At 33.0% G+C, this 22,812-nt stretch overlaps 2 protein-coding genes and 2 non-coding genes across 4 annotated transcripts; 3 read left to right on the top strand and 1 right to left on the bottom strand.

Moving 5' to 3' along the window:
• On the top strand, positions 411-484 carry TRNAN-GUU. The gene has a single exon. It is a non-coding gene; the product is annotated as a tRNA-Asn (tRNA).
• LOC105164281 (hsp70-Hsp90 organizing protein 3) lies at positions 2,681-7,160 on the top strand. The gene is made up of 7 exons (XM_011082897.2): positions 2,681-3,835; positions 5,534-5,822; positions 5,909-5,994; positions 6,087-6,310; positions 6,421-6,487; positions 6,573-6,632; positions 6,739-7,160. Exons 1-7 carry the CDS (start codon positions 2,909-2,911, stop codon positions 6,850-6,852), a joined length of 1,767 nt encoding a protein of 588 aa, XP_011081199.1. The 5' UTR covers positions 2,681-2,908; the 3' UTR covers positions 6,853-7,160.
• On the top strand, positions 13,194-13,267 carry TRNAN-GUU. Its single transcript has one exon. It is a non-coding gene; the product is annotated as a tRNA-Asn (tRNA).
• On the bottom strand, positions 16,614-21,251 carry LOC105164280 (elongation factor G-1, chloroplastic). The gene is made up of 4 exons (XM_011082896.2): positions 20,800-21,251; positions 18,377-19,788; positions 17,307-17,819; positions 16,614-17,187 (listed from the first exon to the last, which is right to left on the bottom strand). Exons 1-4 carry the CDS (start codon positions 21,062-21,064, stop codon positions 17,020-17,022), a joined length of 2,358 nt encoding a protein of 785 aa, XP_011081198.1. The 5' UTR covers positions 21,065-21,251; the 3' UTR covers positions 16,614-17,019.

Below are 22,812 nucleotides of genomic sequence, written 5' to 3'. Positions count from 1 at the left end.
GGTAAAGTAATCCGTGAATGATTTACTGACTTATTACATGTTAAATAAATATTTTTATTATCAAATGATTCTCATGCGTCTTCACGTGTTAATGCAAAAGAGGATGTATATCTCATCGTTACAAGGATAGTTTAGTTCAAAAAAAATTATTTAATTTATAATAAATTAGTAATCAGTCAATTGAAGATAAATAGCAATTTTTTTTTGGTTTATATCAGCAAAATCAATGAATTTTGACTACCGAGAAACTTATTTGTTAGATAGAAATAAACTTCAGGGATATTACATATAATTTTCATATCACAGAGGATTGATGTGATATTACACCAAATCTCAAGGGAGGAGAGTGTAATTATTTCTTTTATTGAAATATATTAATGGCGGATAGTGTAACGAACCACAACAAAGGAGCTGGAGTAGCTCAGTCGGTTAGAGCGTGTGGCTGTTAACCACAAGGTCGAAGGTTCAACCCCTTCCTCTAGCGCAATTTTGTATTTTCAGTTTCCACTAAAGCCCTTTTTTACAATATATAATACAATACATACCACATTTTCAATATCTTCATGATGTTTTCATTTCCCCCCTTTTCTTATTGTGCTTAATGAAAGAGATGATAAGATAAATTGTATCAAAGATTTTCATTTCCCCCCTTTTCTTATTGTGCTTAATGAAAGAGATGATAAGATAAATTGTATCAAAGAATAATGATAAAATATAATCAGGATAGTAAAATTTAAGTTTGAAATAACTTAAAATTGAGAGAATAAGTGAAAGTTTTAGTGTACAACTGATGTTACTAGATGAATGTATAAGATTTCTATTTATAAACTGTTATAAAATGGAGTGTGGGAGTTTGTTGTTAAGAGTCCTATGCCATTTAAAAACCCTCTGAATCATCTATTTAACCGAAAAATTCGTGTGAAATTTGGATTTTGATTGATTGAGATACACCTAATTGATTAGGTTTTGCTAGGTCTGCTTGAAAATTGGTTATATATAAATTACCAGCTTGTTTACCATCAATTTATAAGGAGCCACATGGAGATATTTTTGGATTACATGTATTAATGCGTTGGCAGGTTGTATGATATATTTGTCTAGCTGTATGATGACGTGTCCAGCTGAAATGAGCTTGATTTCTGGGCCTGTCAATTTAGTAAAGTTATAGGAAGAATAACTTTATGGGCCTTACCTCCCAAATGGTGAGCCAACTGATTTGCAACCACTTGGGTTAATGCGCATTGTTTATGGGCTTAATTTATAAAATATTCAGGGGACATCAATATATATACCACTTGGGCTAATGCGCATTGCTTATGGGCTTAATTTATGAAATATTCAGGGGACATCAATATATATATATATATATATATATATATATATGTCACAAACAAAAAACTCACAAAATGATCTTACATTAATGTAAGAAAATTGAAGTTACCGTAAAAAAAGTTAAGAAAATTTTAATTTAAATTTAATGATGAAATGTAATTATTTATGGAATATGATAAGAAAAATTAAATAACAATTAATACCAATAGATATATGATAGTAATAATTTAAATATTTTTTAATTAATTATTTATAAAATCTAATGTGTTGGAAAATATCTATGCATTTATTTGCCTTAATGATAGAAATACACAATTTAGTAGTTTCTTTGTTATATATCTAATATTCGTTTAGTCGGAACATAATCAAGAAAGATGTAAAAACTATTGATTGAATTGTGGAAATACTTATACACAATTTTGGACAATTATATATATACTTAAAGAATAATATGAATAAATATAAACAGATATAAACTTTAAGTGTATGTTTAATTTTATTTTGTGAATGAGATTGTGAATAACTTAAAAAGTTCTTATTTTTAAAATTAATTAAATTATATAAGAATTAATTGCAAAAGTATATATAAAAAATTAAAATACAAGTTTAAAAATCAAGCAATGTGATTTTTGAAGCATATTATAACATTTGATGATTTCATGAAGATAAATTCTTATACTTATCAATTTTATAAAAAGTATAAAACATTATAAGAGCATATATGATATATAATACAAATAAAATTATTAAGACTTGTACACAAGAAAATTTTATCACACTATCAAACTTGCTCTTATTTTACCATTCACTTTTGCTTTTTACAATATTTATCCTTATTACTTTAATTTAATAATTCTTGAATGCTAATGTGTTTTTTGCTATCCATTTTCAAAACTTTCAAGAAGTCATGCTGAAAAATCTTGAGTTCGACCTGTTTGAAAGAGCGTCTTTTTGTTTACATCAGTAATAATAAAAATATAATGTAGTTGAACGTGGCCTATTAAATATAAAATCGAACATGATTGTCAAAATACTATCTTTTTAAAATTAATCTAATACCAATCCAAGCCAAAACCACTAATGCGGTGCAGTTTGAATTGGGCCTCGGATTGGACAGTCTGACAATTTTAATTTTATTCATAATAGAATTTATCTATTATTAATCATAATTTAAAGTAAATAAGGGATGAAAATATTATATTCAAACATATTTTTATTTTTATCACATATTTATGTATCACCATTTTACTCCACTCAATTTAATAAACAAGGCCGTATAGAACAAAAATAAGAATATAATTTGCTTAATGTGCAATTCTTGTATCCAAAGAAGTCCACCGTATCTCTTCCACACCCAATCCTAACCTGCGCCTTGTCGAACTTTCGAGAAGCCCTTCAGCACCCCTAGAACTCTCTCGTCTCTCCCAGTCTCCTCACACCCTCATTTACTTCAAGAACCCTCGTTCTGTGTACTTCCCAATCGTTTTCTCTTCCTTAGGAAATTAGGCAGACATTTTATCACAGAGTACCAAGATCACCATAACCCGTCACTTTCCAATTCATAATTTGAGTGATAATGGCCGACGAAGCCAAAGCCAAAGGCAACGCGGCGTTCTCCGCCGGTAAGTTCAACGACGCCGTCAGCCATTTTACTGATGCCATCAACTTAGCCCCCACCAACCACGTCCTCTACTCCAATCGATCTGCTGCCTATGCTTCACTCAACAAATTTTCTGAAGCCCTTTCCGATGCGCAGAAGACCGTCGAGCTTAAGCCCGACTGGGGAAAGGGCTACTCGCGGCTGGGTGCGGCGTACATGGGCCTGCACAACTACGGTGATGCTGTTTCTGCATACAAAAAGGGTATCGAAATTGAGCCCAATAATGAGGCCCTGAAGTCCGGGCTCGCTGATGCGGAGGCGGCTCTGGCGCGGAGCTCCAGGCCACGGGCAGCGCCGGGAGCAAGCCCGTTTGGGGAGGCATTTGGGCCAGAGATGTGGGTCAGGCTAGCGAGCGACGCTTCTACCCGGGAGTTCCTTCAGCAGCCAGATTTTGTGAAGATGATGCAGGATATTCAGAAGAGCCCGAATAATCTTAACTTGTATCTCAAGGATCAGAGAGTTATGCAAGCTTTGGGCGTTCTGTTGAATTTGAAGTTTCAAACGAGGGGAGCTGAGGAGGATGCGGAGATGCCATCGGCATCGGATGGTGGGTCGCCAGAGAGGAAGAGGCCTGCTGCGGCGGATGCTGAGCCAGTGAAGGAGGAGAAGAGGCCAGAAAAGGAGCCAGAGCCAGAGCCTGAACCGATGGATGTTCCCGAGGAGGAGAAGGAGAAAAAGGAGAGAAAAGCAAAGGCTCAGAAAGAGAAGGAAGCTGGGAATGCTGCGTACAAGAAGAAGGATTTTGAGACTGCAATTCAGCATTACTCTAAGGCAATTGAGCTGGACGATGAGGATATTTCATTCCTCACTAACCGTGCTGCTGTTTACCTGGAGATGGGCAAGGTACAACACCTTATTTGGTTGATTACCGTTTTGCACTGAAATGTTTGGTTTTCAGTGAAGACTTTCTGCTCTATCTTTAACAGTATGGTTGGACGATATTTTTGAATAATGTTTCCATCATCATTTAGTATGGGGAAAGGTAACTTAGTTTTCGTTGTGGTAAATTGATAGCTTACGTTGTGCTATGTTGCTGAAACTGCTTAAGATGTCGTGCTTTGGTTAATGATAACTCTTGTTAGTTTACACTGAGTTGTATGAGATTGTGGAATGTGCTTGTTCAGTTAATTCTTTTGTGGCTATATAGAATAATCTTTAGGTCAATTAAGTAATATCTGAAATTTGTGATGAACCCCCCTCTCAAGTGTGGACAAATGGCTCCTACAGGGTCTGGTTTTGGGCTTGCATTTCTCTTGCATCATATTTTTTATTACCTTTTTAATGTAGAAGGTTAGAATGTTGAGTGTTTTTTGTCATCACAGATCAGAACTCTGACTAATTGCCATTCTGGAGTAGAATACTATTAAATCAATGTTTAGTTGGATGTAAATTTACAAAAATCTCTTTATTTACCATTATAAAGGAAATAAAAATCTCTTTTACTATCAGCTTGCCTGTAGTTAATTGTAGATGAGTTTATTCCATGTTTGTGTTTCTAATATTTATTGGCGAGCGTGGAATGACTTTATGCTGGGACTCATAGATTCAGATTGTTTTTTTATTTGTTGGTGTAGTTTGACATCTGAAAGAAGAATAGCATTATTACAAGTTGTATGATTTTTCCAATGAATTGCCAGGCCAGGCTTTGGACCCTTCTTTTCAATATTTCTTGTCTTTTTTGGGATGGAAGTCTCTTCTAGTTTAAGTGCTAGGGGGAAGCTAATTCTGGGTTACTCTTACCTGTCTCATTGTGATAGCAGTATACATGTGTCTACTGCTGTGGCTTTGATGGATATTGAGTTGTACTAGCATGTTATTGAGAGGATCGTTTGCATGTAGGATTTTGTTTTTCTGGTGAGTGGTCTGTTCTTTGGTTTCTTCCCGGAGTCTATGCTTTGGGTGGTTTTATTTATATTTCATAATACATGTTTTACTCTCTCTTTTTGATCCCTTGTTCTTCTCTGGGGGAATGATCAATAATTGTTTCTTCCTGGGCTTCAGGCCTCCTACATATTGTCGGCCCATGGGTCAGCCCTGCTTTCATTTCCTTCATTTGCTGTGGTGTGGGAATGATGATGTTTGTTGTGGTTTTTCGAATTTGTGAGTATAAGCAGTTGGATGTTATTTTTTGTTTACTTCTTGTGTTTGCATTTGAGGATGTTCTTTTGAATTACATTTTGCTTCCATTTCTCCTTTTCTATCTGTAATAGAGAACTCTTAACTTCTGATATTTGATGTTAATAGTTGTACATGGTGACTGTGTTGGCATGGGGTACTGGAATGTGGAGGGGGAAATAAAACATACTTTTATGTAGCTTCAAGCACTAAGTGCATTGAGTGTGGTGGTGGTTGTAAAGTTATTAACTGAGCTCTTCCTAAAGTTAAGATGTTGCTCAGAGGAGGTGCCTTGGAACTTTGTCATCTTCTATAGTATAATTTTTGGATAATGTAGTTGTAAATTTCTATATTGAATTGAAAATGAATATGTGCTTCAGCTAATATCTCACATCATCTGTGTTCAACGCAATTTTTTGAATTCAGTACGAGGACTGCATTAAAGATTGTGACAAAGCTGTTGAGAGGGGTAGAGAACTAAGATCAGATTTCAAGATGATAGCTAGAGCCTTGACAAGAAAAGGAACTGCATTGGTGAAGATGGCCAAGAGTTCGAAGGATTATGAGCCTGCCATTGAAACTTTTCAGAAGGCGCTAACTGAGCATCGCAACCCAGACACACTGAAGAAGCTCAATGATGCTGAGAAAGCCAAGAAAGATCTGGAGCAACAGGAATACTTTGATCCACAAATAGCTGATGAGGAGCGTGAGAAAGGTATTGAGGCTTTCTTTATCGTTTTAGTTTGATGTGCCCATGCAATCAAATTTGTTACTAAAGTTGGTGCCTGGTGGTGATTATAGGCAACCAGTACTTTAAAGAGCAGAAGTACCCTGAAGCAGTCAGGCACTATACTGAAGCAATAAAGAGGAATCCAAAGGATCCAAAGGTACTCTCAACCTAGATATTTCTTGCATATGCAGAAACAGAGTGAAGACTTTGTCATTTTTTAGTGAGCATGTGGGACGATTGAATTTGCAGGCATACAGCAATAGGGCGGCTTGTTACACAAAACTTGGTGCAATGCCTGAGGCCCTGAAAGATGCCGAGAAATGCCTCGAACTTGATCCAACTTTTTCAAAAGGTTATACTAGAAAGGGTGCTGTCCAATTTTTCATGAAAGAGTACGAGAAAGCATTGGAAACATACCAGGAGGGGTTGAAGCATGATCCTCAGAACCAGGAATTGCTAGATGGTGTCAGAAGGTAGGAGAACCAAATTCTTATTACTTCTGGTAGATTCTTGATGAAACAAATTTTGACTTGTCTCAAAGAGACCATGTAATTATCTTGTGATGCTGCTACATTTTTTGCAGATGTGTAGAGCAGATTAACAAGGCTAGTCGTGGAGATTTGAGCCCTGAGGAATTGAAAGAGAGACAGGTTTGATATATATATATCTTTTATTTAATGATCTGATGTTAAGCTAAATTCCAATGATGGTACTTATTCAAAGTTTATTTCTTAGGCCAAGGCAATGCAGGATCCGGAAATTCAAAACATTCTAACAGATCCTGTAATGAGACAGGTATAACAAACAGATTTGATAGTGTAATTTTCTGTCCTGCAAGGATCTAAACTAAGATGTGAATATGATCATAATATGTTCCTCACTTTGAGTTCTGTTCCAACAGGTCCTAGTTGACTTCCAGGAGAATCCGCGTGCTGCACAGGACCATATGAAGAATCCTCAAGTGATGAACAAAATACAGAAACTTGTCAGTGCTGGAATTGTTCAAGTCAGATAAGTAGAATTGGGAACATTGGAGGATTCATTAGATCTGTGCCAGTGGCGAAAATGACGTCATGAGTGTCCTAGAAGTGATGCAAAGTTTTGTGGTTGCAGTGATGAAAATCTTCGCTGGTGCTTAAGTTTATGCACATGCTTTGAACAAAGTCTTCAAGTTACATTTTAATGTGAAGTTTCTTCGAAGTTGTGTTAATGAAGTCTAGCTTTGAGCCCTTTTTTTCTTTTTTTTCCTTTTCCGGACTTAATTGTTTCTTTCCAACGACTCTTCAAATTCTTGTGTTATACTGAAGATATTTGTGGCATCTAGTTGTTGATTTTGGCTGCTAAGTATTGCTACTATCTTTAAAACTGCATATGCTTTCTACAAAACAGAATAGTTTTAGATGGAATTGGATGAACTTAAAGAAGCTTAAAATGGCGAAAGAGAATGAAATTCATCCATGCTGAGGTGAATGGATTTATACAGATGTGGATTGTTGGTGTTATTGAAATTGTCTTGTTTCTTGGACTGCTGGTTGTTGTTGTAGGGATTAGTTTTATCTTCATTGTGGTCCTACGTGTGGCCTCAAACCCCAACTGGTGAAATGTTTGTAGGAGTTAATTGATTTACCGAAATATATGCCATGGGCGTGGTTGCTGAACCTGGTATTATGATGATCGTGCTTTCTGTATTCTGGCCTCCGGCCTCGGTGACTGTTGGTAGCTGAATGCATGATGCAGGTGTTGCTGACGCACTGACATGAGCAAGCGGAGAGGGCAAAAGCCCCATCACCTGTAACCTGTGTACTAAATTTCTTGAAGCGAGCCTTACGCAAAAGTGATTTTCTCCAAAATAACAGCATTCTGAAATCTGGATGCTGATGCAATTTCCATGTCTGAAGGGCACTTGGGGACCAGATGGGAACTCATAGTTGAGCACCTGTGGATTTGCAGCGGTTTGGTCTGGTTTTGTTTTTTTCAATCTATTCATTTTCTTGAGAAGAATCAAAGCCAATTCCCCAAAACTTGAATACACAGTGTTGCATTAAAGCCTCTATGTTCATAAATGCTACAGAGGAGTATTAAATACAATTTTAAATGAAAATTTAAATTCATGATATCTAAGTTGTTTACAGGTAAAGATAGAGTCTTATCTTATTGGCTTTAAAATGGATTTTCTACGAGATGGAATGTATTTATGGATGGAAATCGGGCTTGAAAAATTGATTGGAGCACGCCCAGATGTGTTTGGTATTGGTTTTGGTGGGTCAGGTACAGGGCCATTGGATTGGAACCTGATTGGGTCCTATTGTACTAGATTCGACTTCGCTCATATTTTATGTATTTCTTTTATTATTTATTAGTTGAATGTAATGCATTATTAGCAAAAATTATGGTATTATATGTAGATTTTTAAATAATTTTTCATATATCCAATTTTGGGTAAGAAATACAAAAAATTAAAAATTAGTTGAACGCACTATTTGTAGATTGTAAAATGATATCACTTAATGAGAAAATTAATAATTTTAACGAATATATACTTTGTGCTATATAATTCATTTTGGGTTGAAAATTATGTTCAGGCATTTAAATCAAAATTGATATCACTTATTAAACAAATAAAATATTAATTGGATGTATTTTTTGTATTTATAATTATTATAGATCATAAGATAAAATGATATTACTTAATAACGAATTTAATTACTTTGTCTTATACGATTTATTTTAGATTAAAAATTATTTGTTATTAAAATTATCTTCATATAATGATGTTATTTTTAATATATAATTTGAGACACTTATAGATACAAAATTAAGAATAAAACCAGAAAGAAAATTTTCTAATTTCATCTTTAGTTTCACTAATTATTCAGTTAATTAATTCATTAAAATAGTTCTTTTAATTAATACATTAACTATTAACTCATCTCACTCCGATCTAATAAACTCGTTAACTATTAAATTACAACAATTGCCATACCTTTTTTTCCCTCTAGGTACATATTCGACAAGTGATGGTATAAAAACTTGTCCTTCAATGCTTGATGAAGAAGATGACCGAAAAACGATTGTGCTGATGTAGTCTAATCATTGTGACGAGGAGTATAAATATGTCTTCACAATTTCAAACTTATCATTTCTTATGTGAATCTGTCTGTAGCTTGTAAATTCGTAGGTATTCGTCTTTGTTTGAATTTTGACTTACTGATGGATTATATTTTACTATTATGAAATTTTCGTTCGTTTGTAGTTATTCATGACAATTCAACAGATTTGTAAATTGTGCATGAAAGTAAAGTGAGGCGAGTTTGGCGAGGCAAAACGAGGAGGAGGTGAGATTATCCGGAGCGGGTCTCGAGTCCGGGAAAACCCGCCCGGTTGCCATCCCTCGTGTGCTGCGCACTCCTTTGGGAAAGTCAATTCCTCTTGTTCCTCTCAAAAATTCAAAGATGTAGCAGAAATGTCCAGTACTAAACCAATCAACACACAAACAATTCTTTCAAACACTCTATATATTGGAAAACCAAATTTTCATATTGATTGTCATTAAAGATGAATGGATCAATCAACACACCCAAAGTGATTCAATTGAGATGACAAACATTGTGCTTGATCAAAGGCACAAGAGGATTTATAAAGATCCACGAAAACCTCAATGATTTTATGAAGATATTCTTTTCTCAACAAAATTCATTTACATACAAACGAAAAGGAGACCCAACCAACTTCTCATAATTTGACTACCGAAATTTTTTATAAATTGCATCGTCTCCTTGTCTAATTGGGGAAGTAGCCCGTATAAACTCAAAAATATTTCTAATAAAACTAATCTCCAGTCTCATATTGGGATTATATTAAAGCCCATTTCCTACTTAAACAAAATGAAAAAAAAAATACCATGTCATTTTACTTTTTGTTTGGATAAAAAACTTCACCAACTAAAGTCTCAAACTGATTCATTAGATGGTGGCATTACTTCGGTCCTGAACCACAAATTCTTCTAAAATTAGTAAAAAAATCTTTTGAATTTTTTTTACAAGACAATTCTTTTTCAGGAGGACACCTTCCTAATCTCCTTAATTTCTATATTTAATACAATTGTAAATGGATGCTCAAAATTGGACCTCAATTCAAGTCCCTACAAATATTGATATATGAAACTACCCAAATTTTCTCCCTCGAAAAAAAATTTTGTGTCAAATGGTGGAATACGATGAATTCTATCAATTTTGAACAAGCAACAATTCTTGAATGGTTCTAACAAGATCCCACATTTTGCAAGACCCCTACAATTTTCAGGAAAGAAATCAATTCACAACGGGAGCAGTTTTTACTTGAAAAATATATTTAGCTGCAAAATTGGCCAAAACAGTAATCAAGAAGAAAAAGAAAAACATTCTCCAAAAACTTAAAAGTGACAAAGAAGTTTCTCCCTCTCTAGTCAACCTTGCAGATGACTGTTTTGGAATCTTCACCCCAATTTCATAAAATTTTTACTATTGTCAAATTCATCCAGTGAAAAGGTTACTTGTGCATCTTCAATTTTTATGTATATAGTAGTTCTAGACTTAAAAAAATAAAATGAAGGTCGTCGGACACTCACTTAGAAAAAATAATAGTCATCATCAGCTTCATCATTCCATCCCTGATATCTACTATGGTTTCAACCCGAGACATAAACAAAGACAAGGATAGTCAGACTCGCTAAAGGACTCAATGTACAAATAAAGAATCTCTTTTGACATGAAATGGATATATCCATATATTTCTGACTCATACTTATGAGATGATACAATATGGCCAAAGCTATACCGAGAACTGATTCACGTAGGAATGTACGTATCGGTTCACGTAAGAGTGCACGTAGAATATCAAAGGGAGGAATCACAACCACTATCAGTTGCACATTACGTACTTAAAGATTATTAAATTCGCACCAGCTTTATAAAGTTCTATATATATATTTCCCCTATTCTAAAATTTTTCCCGACACCATTGACTACGATGAGAAGTTACCCATCCCAAAAACCGACACCCCATCCTAATATTGTACATTCATCCTAAAACTCATTCTCAAAAATCAGTTTTGTTTTGCAGTGGTAGAGTCATCGCTAGTTATTTTTAATGATAATCTGCATATTTTTTCTTTACAAAAATAATTATTATTTATTAAAATTATAAAACTTATTATTACCTCACAATTATTTTTTGTCACTCAACATATATAGCTGTAACAATATTTAAAATTATTACTTAATTTTTTTTTTATCACTAATCCTTTTTATTTTTGTTTTTTTAGTGACTCTGAATGCACTTGTTTTTCCATGTGCCCATAAAAAGTAACTTAGTCAAAATTATATAAATTTTATACCAAAGATACAATATTTATCCTCTTACAAATTAAGTGATACACATTGAATTAGATTTCCAAATTATATCCTTGAAAATCAAGAAAATAAGGAATATTAGTAATTAAAAAAATCACCCATTTTTGTGTAAAAAATCTTCCAATTCATATAATATTTACATATAAAGTATCAGGAAATCTGCAAAATCACCAGATTTTCGAGTTAAGAACACAGTATAAATAAATTGTTCTCAAATCACTCTAAAAACACAAAATTTTGAGTCAAGAATACAGTATATAAAATTGCTCTGGACTCACTCTAAAAACGCAAACACGCAGAGATGAAGAACACTCTATGCAAGGCTTTTTTCCTCCTTACCCTATTTCTCATTGCATCTGGTTTGTGCTTCTCAATTTTACTACAATTTTCCCCTAATCATTTAATATTCTTCTGCACGCAATACCCGATTATTTTTTTAAGGTTGTGTTTGGATTGAAAGATTTCAGGATTGATTGTTTTAAATTTATACTAATTATAAATACTTTGGGTTTGCCCCGTGTTAGAACGGACTATTTCAAATTCTTCAACACTCATTTTGAGCTTTTTTGCTCTATAATTATTTGAAAATATCAATATATGGTTTAATAATTATCAAATCACGAATAGTAATAACATACCAAATTAAAATAAATCTATACAAAATAAGACAAATACTCAAGAAACTCAAGCCCATGAATCTTAAAAAGTTATGAGATCTCAACCCTAATCTTCAGACGAAGATCTCATTTGAATAAAACATCATTCTTTCCGAAGTTAAATTCCCATAAAATTAGAGGGCGGGGGGAAAAAGATACCGATGTTAATGGAATATCTATGAATTTTCTTGTTTGCATGCATGCAGGTTGGGAATTCTCGATGGTTTCAGGGCAAACAAGACCTCTGTTGAACAACAACGAAGCAGCGGGAGACAAAGCGAACGTTTGCAAGACTGACAAGGATTGCCTCAAATACTGCCGCCCAGAATGCAAGAGCAAGAATTGTGTCAACGGTCTATGCTTGTGTGGGTGTGCTGCAGCTACTACTCCATGATTAATGTCTGATAGAGCACAAGTTGTCTTTTTTTTTCTTTTTTTTTTTTAAATTATTGAAAAAAGAAAGTTGTTGACTTGGGAGCAAGTCAATGAACGAGAAAATTAATGAAATAAGTACTACTTTTTCAAGAAATATTTTGCATTATTTTTGTGAAATTTTCGAATCATACACTGATCAACAATATCAGATAAATAAAATTTAATCAACATTTACTATTGAAGTAGACAACACCTGATATGCAGTAGAACAACATCCATATAAACTGGGGTTCGAACAGATCATGAACTTCAATTTCGCCAATTGAATTAGATCTCATTGACATATGTTTCATCAAATTCTTAAGTTCAGTGAATTATTGGTCCCGGACTTTCAATTTGTTTCATTAGTTAAATTTTTAATTGACTTTCTTGAATATATATATATATATATATATATATATATATATACTTAATTTCAATTGTGGATTCACATTAAGGGTGGGTTTGGCTAATCGATTGGAACTTTTTTTAAAATCAATATTGAAATTCGATTGTAGTCATAAAGACGTTTGACAACCTGAATTGAATATCACTTCTGGTCAATTATGATTTTTAAGGCGTTCGACAATCAGGATATAATCACTTCTTGGGTTGTTCAATTACAATAATTTGATTTTTTCAAAAATTAAAATTTGAAACTTTTATCATATATGTTTTTTACATAATTAGTTATTTAAAAAATCAGTTACTGCGAGAATTAATTAAATAATAGTTTACAGAAACTAATCTATGTTTTCTTAAGAACTAAAATTAGAAACATCCACAGAAATTAATTATATTCAGAATCAACCACTAAGAGAATTAATAAAATAATAATACTCAGAAATCAGGCTAAATAATCATTGTATAATTCTGAAAAGTTCTAGAGCAAACGAGCTGGAGTAGCTCAGTCGGTTAGAGCGTGTGGCTGTTAACCACAAGGTCGAAGGTTCAACCCCTTCCTCTAGCGCATCCTGTGTGTTGTTCTTCAACAAATGAATTTCTACGTTTTTTGTCAAATCCAGTGGGGGTATTTTATTTGTATTCTCCCTTATTTTCATACCTAAAGCTATTTCTAAAAATTGAAATGGATATAAAAAAATGTTGAAAACTAAATAGTATTTTCTTTTATGTTCAATATTGCACATTTGTATATGTCCGTACGTTTTGAGCTCGTTTGGTTCATGTGATATGATTAAGCGTGATGTAATTGGGCGGGATGAAAAATTGAATATTAATCATCTCATCGTCCATTGTATATTGTTTGATTTGAGGTATTATATGTTTGATAACTCATGTAATAATATAATATGGTGTTTACTTGAAAAGATTATAAAGTATGATTAAATGTAAAAAGCCTATTAAGGTATCCCTTTTTAAGTTATTTTTATATTGTAACTTGTGAAATATTAAAAGAAAAATACTTCTAAATTATTTATTGAAATAGAATTTTTAAAATAAAATTAATTTGTAGAATATTTCATTTTTTTTCTATATTTATGAGAAACATAAGTTCGAAATACACATAATTTGGTAACTAATCATAACTCAAATAATTTTCAAAAGTCCCAAAAAAAATGAAGTAATATTTTTTCTAATATTTTATTATTATAATTTGAAATACGATGTCTTAATCATATAGAAAGAGGAAGAACTCTGAGGATTTCAGACGACTCACCTAGTTGTTGTTCGCGGAGGGAGAAAAAAAGGAGAAAGAGGAGAGAGAAAATATATTTTTAATACTGGTTTATAATACTTGATGGAATTGTGTCTCCCAGCTAAGAGACAGGATCCATTATAGCTCATACATCCTTATAAATAAGACTGGGTCTAGTATCAATACTTGGCTCTAATAATCCTAACTAGGGGTGGCAATATAGGTGTAAACCCATGGTTCCAACCTAACTCGGCTAGTTTTAGGTTGGGTTGGGTTCAAATTTTTTAATATGAGTTCAATATGATTTTGTTTAAATAAATTTAAATAGATTATAGGTCCTATATAGGTTCTAATGGGTCCAAAATGGGTTCTTTATTTAATTTTTTATTAGTTTACCAAAAGTAATTTTTGTCTTGTAACGAATTAATGAAAGATATTAGAATAAATTATAGGGAGTGTTTGCAAGTGCTTTAGAAAACTGCTTTTCAATTTTTGACTCCAAAAAAATACTTTTTGAATGTTTAGGATGACAACTTTTGCTTCTGAATCGGCTAATAAAAGCGCTTTTAGGCCAAAAGCTGCTTTGATTTTCTTGTAAATAAATCCAACTTTATTTTTATTATTTTGCCCTTATTATAACAATCTTAATTCAACTTTGCCGTTTTTAATTTATTTTTAAAATTGTATATTTAAAGTTGATGTCGGAGTCTTCAAATAATTTGAATTTTTGACAATATTAAAATTTACATTTTCACATATTTAATATTTTAAGTTTTTTTATATTTTATGTGCTATTTCATCTAATTATATTATTTCGTTCACATACTATTATTTGAGTAATTAATAAAATAATTCTTTTTGCAATCATGCAAGTTTTATTATTGTGTATGAATCAATAATTATTATTTAGTGAGAGCATTATTCAATTAAACACATTTTTTTAAATACTTTTGAAAACATAAATATGAAATACTATTCAAGATAAATTTATGATTTTTTGTGAAAAAATAATTATTATGGTAAATTATATTTTGTCATCCGAACTATATCCATTTTTACATTTGGCATCTAAACTTTTTTTTTTGTCTAACTTACCATTTCAATTTTGCCAAATTTACAGTTTACCATATATGACTTTTTTATTGATTTTTCTGCAGAAAAAACATCACATGCTATGCATATGTGAGAAATATCATATCACATAACCCTTAAATATCACAAGTGCACTGCATATGATTTTTTTTGACAAAAAACTTGATAAAAAATAGTTATAAATGACAAAATGCAAATTTTGATAAAATTGAGATGGTAAGTTGACACAAAAAAATATTTAAACACCAAAATGTAAAAACGGTCATAGTTGGATGGCAAAATGTAATTAACCCTAACTATTATTAACAAAACAACAAATGAAACAATAAGCAAAAAAATAGTATCTTTTTAACATATAGGGGATAAAACAATCATTCATCAATTAAGTTTATTTTAGAAGTAATTTTTCTCCAAATACTATCCAATTTAACTTTTTATCTGCTTTTTATTTTTTTTACAAACACTACCCACTTTTGATTCTGCTACAACTTTCAATTTTTTCTACAAAAATCACTTCTCTAAGTAGAAGTTTTTGCAAACACTCCCATAATCATGAGTTCATTATGGGTCCTATATGAGTTGGTAATGAATTTTAAACAAATTTGTGATGTATATGGGTTGACGATGGGTCTTAAGTTCATTAAAATTGATTTAATTATATTATATATTACTAACTACTTTTACCTTTCTAACTTTTCACATATCTATGAGAAACAAAATTTCAAAATTTATTTAGTAAATTAATGAGAAACAAAATAAAAAAAAGTGAAGAATTTTATAAAATACTCTAAACTTGTAATTCATATATGACCATATAATTTTTTTTAAAAAAATAAACTAATAGTATATAATTATATTATAAACTTTAATGAACATATCAAATATCAATATCTAATAATAATTTATAATAAGCTAACATGTACTATTATCATTGAAACTAAAAATTTACAATTCAATTTTAAAAAGAATCATGGAGAAATTGATTGTACAATTCATCTCATGATTTGTTTAAAAAAATACGGTATTTTTTAATTCTTTACAAACTTTTCATTTTATAATTAACAAATAAATTTGTAATGAAACCTAATTACTCTTCATAAATAATGAATAATACAAATTTAGTCATATTATATTATATTACAAGTTGTATTAAAAATATTGTCATCTTATTATTATTATCTGAAATTTTAAGTTTTGTAAATATTAAATATAAAAATATGAATATCTTGAACCCAATCCAACCCATTTGTAACCCAACTCATTTTCAACCCGTTAATTCAAATTCATTTTAAAGCCAACCCGTTTGGACCCAACCGAACCCGTCCATTTGCCACCCCTAATCCTAACCAAACATGTTATAATACATAACAAACAATCTTATCATACATAATCATACGAATTACACAAGTCCCTTAAACATACAAAGTATTTAAAAAAATATTGTAAAATCACTTGTATGTTTGGCCATATCATATGGATATGCAGTCCCATCAGGACAAAAAGTTATGTTTACATTTGATGATAGAATTAATGTGGGTTTGATGAATCGACGGTCCAGACTTTGATAGAATAGGATAAAATTATTATAATGAAAGGTGAAGGCCAACAAATCTATGACCATTTGTTGAATCAAAGATACACAAAATTTGAGTTCATCTGTTTACCATTTGAACACTGAAATGCTACTAATACGACAGCATTCCTTACAGGCCATCGTATTACCTGTGGATCGATGGAAGAAAAGTACTTCGCCAAGTCCGACTACTATTCAGTGATGCATATGTGTAAGTAAAAATGTAGTCGTGAACAATCAAATGCCTTCTTTAATCACAACTCAGTCGGCAAGTTCACAAATAAAATGCTGCCTCTCCTGTATCTTACCTGCAGCTCACTTATCATTTTGCACAAAAAAGAATCGGCTTCTGGGATAGCAGTGTTTTTACTGGCTACCACTACAAATCCAGAAAACGGGATCAAGCAGCAACGGCTTCCTGTTTTGCTGCCAGCTGGTTCTGAATATGTTGAGGGACAACGTCGAATTTGGCCAACTGCATAGTGTAGGAAGCACGGCCTTTTGTCATTCCTCGAAGAGTGCTCACATACTGGAACATCTCGGCAAGGGGCACCAGAGCATCAACCACCTGAGATGATAGTTAACAAGCAAACAATGGTTCAATCAGAATCAGTTTTTTGAAAGAATACTACAGTGCAGTTTGTTATTAATGGTCTTGATAATCTTTATTTTTGGATTAATGCATACCTTCAATCCACCAGGCTTATCTCCAAAGTTGTTGATCTGACCTCTCCTTGAGTTGAGATCGCCGATTACATCTCCCAGATGCTCTTCAGGGGTGACGACTTCAACCTTCATAATCGGTTCAAGCATCTGTGGGCCAGCTTTCCTCATCCCTTCCCTAAACGCACCTCTGGCAGCCAGTTGGAATGCCAAAACGCTTGAATCAACATCATGGTAAGAACCATCAACTAATACTGCACGGACATCAACTACAGGGTAGCCAGCCAGCACTCCGTTGCTCATGCTTTCTTCTAATCCTTTCATCACACCTGGTATATATTCTCTTGGAACTGCACCTCCCTTGATCTCACTTTTGAACTCATACCCACTACCCGCCTCCAAAGGTTCGAACCTGATTGTGACATCAGCAAATTGACCTGCGCCACCCGATTGTTTCTTGTGAACGTATTTCACTTCCATGACCTTGGAAATGCTTTCCCGATAGTTTACTTGCGGTGCTCCAACATTGGCTTCAACCTTTAGCCAACAGCAGGCAAAGTTATTTCGCAGTGAAAGAAGATTACTGGAGAAAAAGTCTAATATGTTGTGCAAGAAACATTTACTTGCTAAACTATCAATATAAGTTTAAATGATGAGCACCAAAATTTTCCTGCCTGAAGAGGATTGAATGGTTAACTGATAAATAAAAGACAGTTAAGACACCAGACTCAAGTCACAGCAAATAAAATAGCAATGGTCTACTAATTTCCCGTGTTCTTATCTAAATACAGTTTTAATACTTACCAGGCAATCTAGTTCTCCTATTAATTGATTCAAAAATAGATATTTGGAGGGAAACAAGATATTAGATTGGATTGAGCGAATTCTTGGAAAAAGTTGTCATGTAAGCAAATTTGCTTGTAAGAATATGAAATGCAACTGAGTCGAGGTGAAATATCCATACAGATAATGCAGCAGCAAAGAATGTCTATGATGGGAGTGCAAACAAGTAAGATAGAGGCAATAAACATTTTAGACGTATGTGCAAAACATATTAGAAAGGCTGAAGAAATACAGAGAAGATAGATACAGACCTTAAATTCCCTCTTGAGCCTATCGACAATAATTTCAAGGTGCAATTCCCCCATTCCTTCAATAACTGTTTGGTTAATCTCCTCATCTCGTGAAAAGTGGAAAGATGGATCTTCTTGAGCAAGCTTAATTAAGCCAACTGCCATCTTATCAACATCAGCTTTAGTCTTTGGTTCAATTGCAACCTTAATCACGGGTTCTGGGAAATCCATCCGTTCAAGAACAATAGGCTTCTCCGGATCACACAATGTTTCTCCAGTAATTGTATCTTTTAGGCCGGCAAGCGCCACAATATCACCGGTTAAAGCTACTTTAACGTCCTCTCTGCTGTTAGCATGCATTTCCAGGAGTCTACCAATTCTCTCTTTTTTCCCCTTGTTTGCATTCAGCACATAAGATCCAGCATCGAGCTTCCCAGCATACACCCGGACAAATGTAAGAGAACCCACAAAAGGATCACTCATGATCTTGAAAGCCAATCCAGCAAATGGTTCGTCATCGCTAGCGCTTCTTTCAAGAACCAACTCTGGGTCATCAGGGTCAGTTCCTTTCATTGCCGGCAGGTCAATAGGAGAGGGCAAATAATCGACAACAGCATCCAGCAGTGGCTGAACCCCCTTGTTCTTGAAAGCTGAGCCACATAAAACTGGGACAAAACTGCTTGCAATAGTTCCTTGCCTAATTAATTTCTGAATGGTAGCCTCATCAGGCTCAATTCCTTCTAGGTAGCTCTCCATAGCTGCATCATCCAACTCAACTATTGTTTCAATCATCTGGGCCCTGTACTCTTGAGCCAACTCTTGAAGATCTGCAGGAATATCCTCATATGCAAATTTTGCACCCAATTCTTCCCCAGACCAAACAATCGCTTGCATCTTCACAAGATCAACAACTCCTTTAAAAGTATCCTCTGCACCAATTGGGATTTGAAGCACCAGTGGTTTTGCACCCAGGTTCGTCACAATCATGTCTCTGGTTCGAAAGAAATTGGCTCCAAGACGGTCCATTTTATTGACAAAACAGATCCTTGGAACACCATATTTATCAGCTTGTCTCCACACAGTTTCAGACTGAGGCTCCACACCAGCAACACTGTCAAACAAGCATATTGCACCATCTAAAACCCTCAGAGCGCGCTCAACTTCTAGGGTGAAGTCAACATGGCCAGGAGTATCAATTATGTTAATTCGATGCTTGTTCCAAAATGTAGTAGTTGCAGCAGAGGTAATGGTAATCCCTCTTTCTTGTTCTTGCTCCATCCAGTCCATTGTGGCTGTTCCCTCATGCACCTCACCGATTTTGTAGTTTCTACCAGTGTAGTACAAGATTCGCTCAGTTGTTGTAGTCTTCCCTGCATCTATATGTGCCATAATTCCGATATTACGATAGTCCTTTAACGGCACAGTCCTCTCCGCTGCAGAGAAGTCAAGCAAATATCATGAAATTTTTGTTGAGGATTCAAACAAAAGATCCACTTTAGTGAGAGAAACAAGTTAGCAGCAGTAACACTCAACTACAAATTTCAGCATACATTTCATACTCCATAGCTGATTCATCAAGATGACCAAGCGTAGTTGTTAACCATGATAAGTTTTACTTTTACCCTGGTCTTTTTCCAATAACAAACGATAAAAACCAGCAAAGTTGGTGTGCGGAAGGCATTTTCTCAAAAGAGAAACTCAAATTGAAGCCTAGAAATTAATGTAAGAGGTATAGGTACATCATCTTTAAGTCTACTGGTCCATGCAGACTAATAATACCACAATTTACAAGTGACGAGCGGCCACTCAACCCATAAATTAGAACTAAGAATCACATTAATCTTCAATAACATTTCAGAACATTGCATGATTAGCACATAGCCAATAAATTGATTAAGATCAACAATTAGTCTAAGTATGAGACAAAGCTTACAATTCAACAAATTTAGTTATTCTGCCTATCTCTCTCACGATCCAAATCATACAATCATATGGTTCCTGTGGTAATCCAACGACAAACAATTAGACACAACCCTCTGTAAAAGCCATTTGAATGAGGATTCGTTTTGTTCGCCAAACACTAGCAATAACCAAAACACAGCATGCTCGATTATTGCAAGAACAAGAATCACACTGAAATGACTGAATTAGCTTTTACTTGTCATCTCTCACCCATTTTAGTAACAGAACATTCACACAAATAAAAAGGTCGATTACAGATAATAGCAAGATATGAAAACTACAGAAGAGGTCCAACAAAAAATAGCACAAAAATATATCATAATATTGCAGAAGTGTTGGATTAACACCCAATAGGGCAGCCCACAAAGTCGCTCAATTACTCAAATAATTACAAGAAACGGACTTCTATAGATACCAAATTACCAACAAATATAGGGTATGCATATATATATATATATAGAGAGAGAGAGAGAGAGTTATACCAGCAGCCATGGCAAAGACAGAGAAGTTCCTCCTTTGCTGTTTCTGTTGCAAAGCCGAGAGCTTTGTGACAGTTGAAGTGAGCCCAACACTCCCAAGAAACGATGACGAAAGAGCTCGAACTCTGGCGGAAGAATTACTCCTACGACGCCGTGCAGAGTGGGATACGGGCGGCATAGGCCTCCTCGAAGAACCATTTAAGTTGCAGAGCGTTGAAGAAGCATTAGATGACATTTTCATCACAGACTCTGCTGATGCTGCCGCCATTTTTTCCTCTGAACACACAGTGATACACACACTGAGTGTGTTCTTTTCTTGGGGTGAAGAAGGAATAGAAACAGAGGTGAGGGATAACTATGAAGGAAGGGATAACGGGAAAGAACTGGAGGTGGGTTTTGTGGAGGGGAAATGAATTTTGTGTGGCCGGAAATCAATTGGAAATTTGGTGATAACAATTTTGGTTCTTGGGTTGTTCTTGGCCCCTAAATTTCATCGATGTCTTTTTCCTTTCTTTTATTTTAAATTTTATTATTCTAGATAAATAGATTATTTTAAGGGATAATTACGTACTTTTTTTTAAATTTGGTATAGTTATACGTAAATTTTATGTGAATTGAAAAATACATTTAACACTCTTGAGGTTTGCTTTCATCTAATAAATAATTTTCTCAATTAGTTAAAATTTATTGAATTAACTAATATTAACAAAAAAGAATTAATATTACCATTGATTGATTTATTATTGATTTTGTTACAGGTCAAATATTTTTTTTGAACTAAACTACCCTTGTAAAGTAAAGATATATATCTCCTCACATGTATTAATGGTGAAAACATATGAAAGTAGTTTGGTCACAAAAAAAATTATTTGACTTGCAATAAGAAAGTACTAAATCAATTGGAGATAAATATAAAAAATTTAATATTTTTATTAATATCAGCAAATTCGATAAATTTTAACTAATTTATTAGATAGAAATAAACCTTAGAGCATTAGATATAATTATACAAATTATCGAGGATTTAAGTGTAATTACAACAAATCTCAAAGGAGGAGTGTGATTATCCCTTACGTAATACCTTCAATACATGTACAAACTCTAAATTTTATATCGTATTTGTGTAATTAAATAAAAAAAAGAAAATAAAATAAATAATTCATCAAAATTGATCAATTGAATTAACTTTAAACGTTCATGAATAAAATTGTAGTAACATAGTCAATTGGATAAAATGATTATTAATTTATAAATCGAATAAATATACGTAAAAGTATTTTAATCCATTTACACCTTGTCGAGTAGGTTGTTATTACCTATGATTTCCTCCTTAATAAATAGTATAAATAAATATATATATATATATATAGAAAAGGTAATAAGAATCTTGAAATAATAATAAAATTACTAACATTAATTCAAAATTTGAAACTATTATTATCTTGAAAAACAAAACCACAAGAAGTTCATAACTCCAAACCCTTTTGCCAAATTGAAACTTTTTTTATTGGGATAATTACACTATTTTTTTTTCTCAAATTTGGTATAATGATAGCTTATATGTGAATTTTTTATAATTTTAAAAATTACATTCAATATTCTTAAAGTTTTATTTTCTCTAATAAATAGGTCACTTCAATATCAAAATTCTATGGATTTGTTATTATTAATAAAAAGAACTGAATAAAAATTGATATTTATCCTCGATTGATTTATTACTAACTTATTTCAGGTCAAATAAATTTTTTGTGACTAAACTACTCTTATCACGGTAAAAATATATTTCTTCACATGGATTAATGTGTGAAAATGTATAAGAATAATTTGATTATAAAAAAATTTATTTGACCTGCAATAAATAAATAATAAATCAATCGGAATAGTATGGATTTTCTATCCAACTTTTTTTTTTTTAGTATCATCAAGTTTAGTGAATTTTGACTAACGAGGGACTTATTGTTAAATAAAAGCGAACTTCAAAGGTACGAGATGTAATTTTTTAAACTACAGTAGGTC

The sequence above is a fragment of the Sesamum indicum genome, linkage group LG6, assembly GCF_000512975.1.
Source record: "Sesamum indicum cultivar Zhongzhi No. 13 linkage group LG6, S_indicum_v1.0, whole genome shotgun sequence".
In the NCBI taxonomy this organism is placed as follows: Eukaryota; Viridiplantae; Streptophyta; class Magnoliopsida; order Lamiales; family Pedaliaceae; genus Sesamum; species Sesamum indicum.
This window is presented reverse-complemented; position numbering and strand designations above follow the sequence as displayed.

Excerpts from the sequence above, each read along its gene's own strand:
- LOC105164281 (XM_011082897.2), top strand. The coding sequence starts at position 2,909 with ATGGCCGACGAAGCCAAAGCCAAAGGCAACGCGGCGTTCTCCGCCGGT. Across the intron at positions 5,823-5,908 it reads TGATGAGGAGCGTGAGAAAG|GCAACCAGTACTTTAAAGAG; the intron begins GTATTGAGGCTT and ends TGGTGATTATAG. Across the intron at positions 6,488-6,572 it reads AGGAATTGAAAGAGAGACAG|GCCAAGGCAATGCAGGATCC; the intron begins GTTTGATATATA and ends TTTATTTCTTAG.
- LOC105164280 (XM_011082896.2), bottom strand. The coding sequence starts at position 21,064 with ATGGCGGCAGCATCAGCAGAGTCTGTGATGAAAATGTCATCTAATGCT. Across the intron at positions 19,789-20,799 it reads TGTCTTTGCCATGGCTGCTG|CGGAGAGGACTGTGCCGTTA; the intron begins GTATAACTCTCT and ends ACTTCTCTGCAG. Across the intron at positions 17,188-17,306 it reads ATAAGCCTGGTGGATTGAAG|GTGGTTGATGCTCTGGTGCC; the intron begins GTATGCATTAAT and ends CTATCATCTCAG.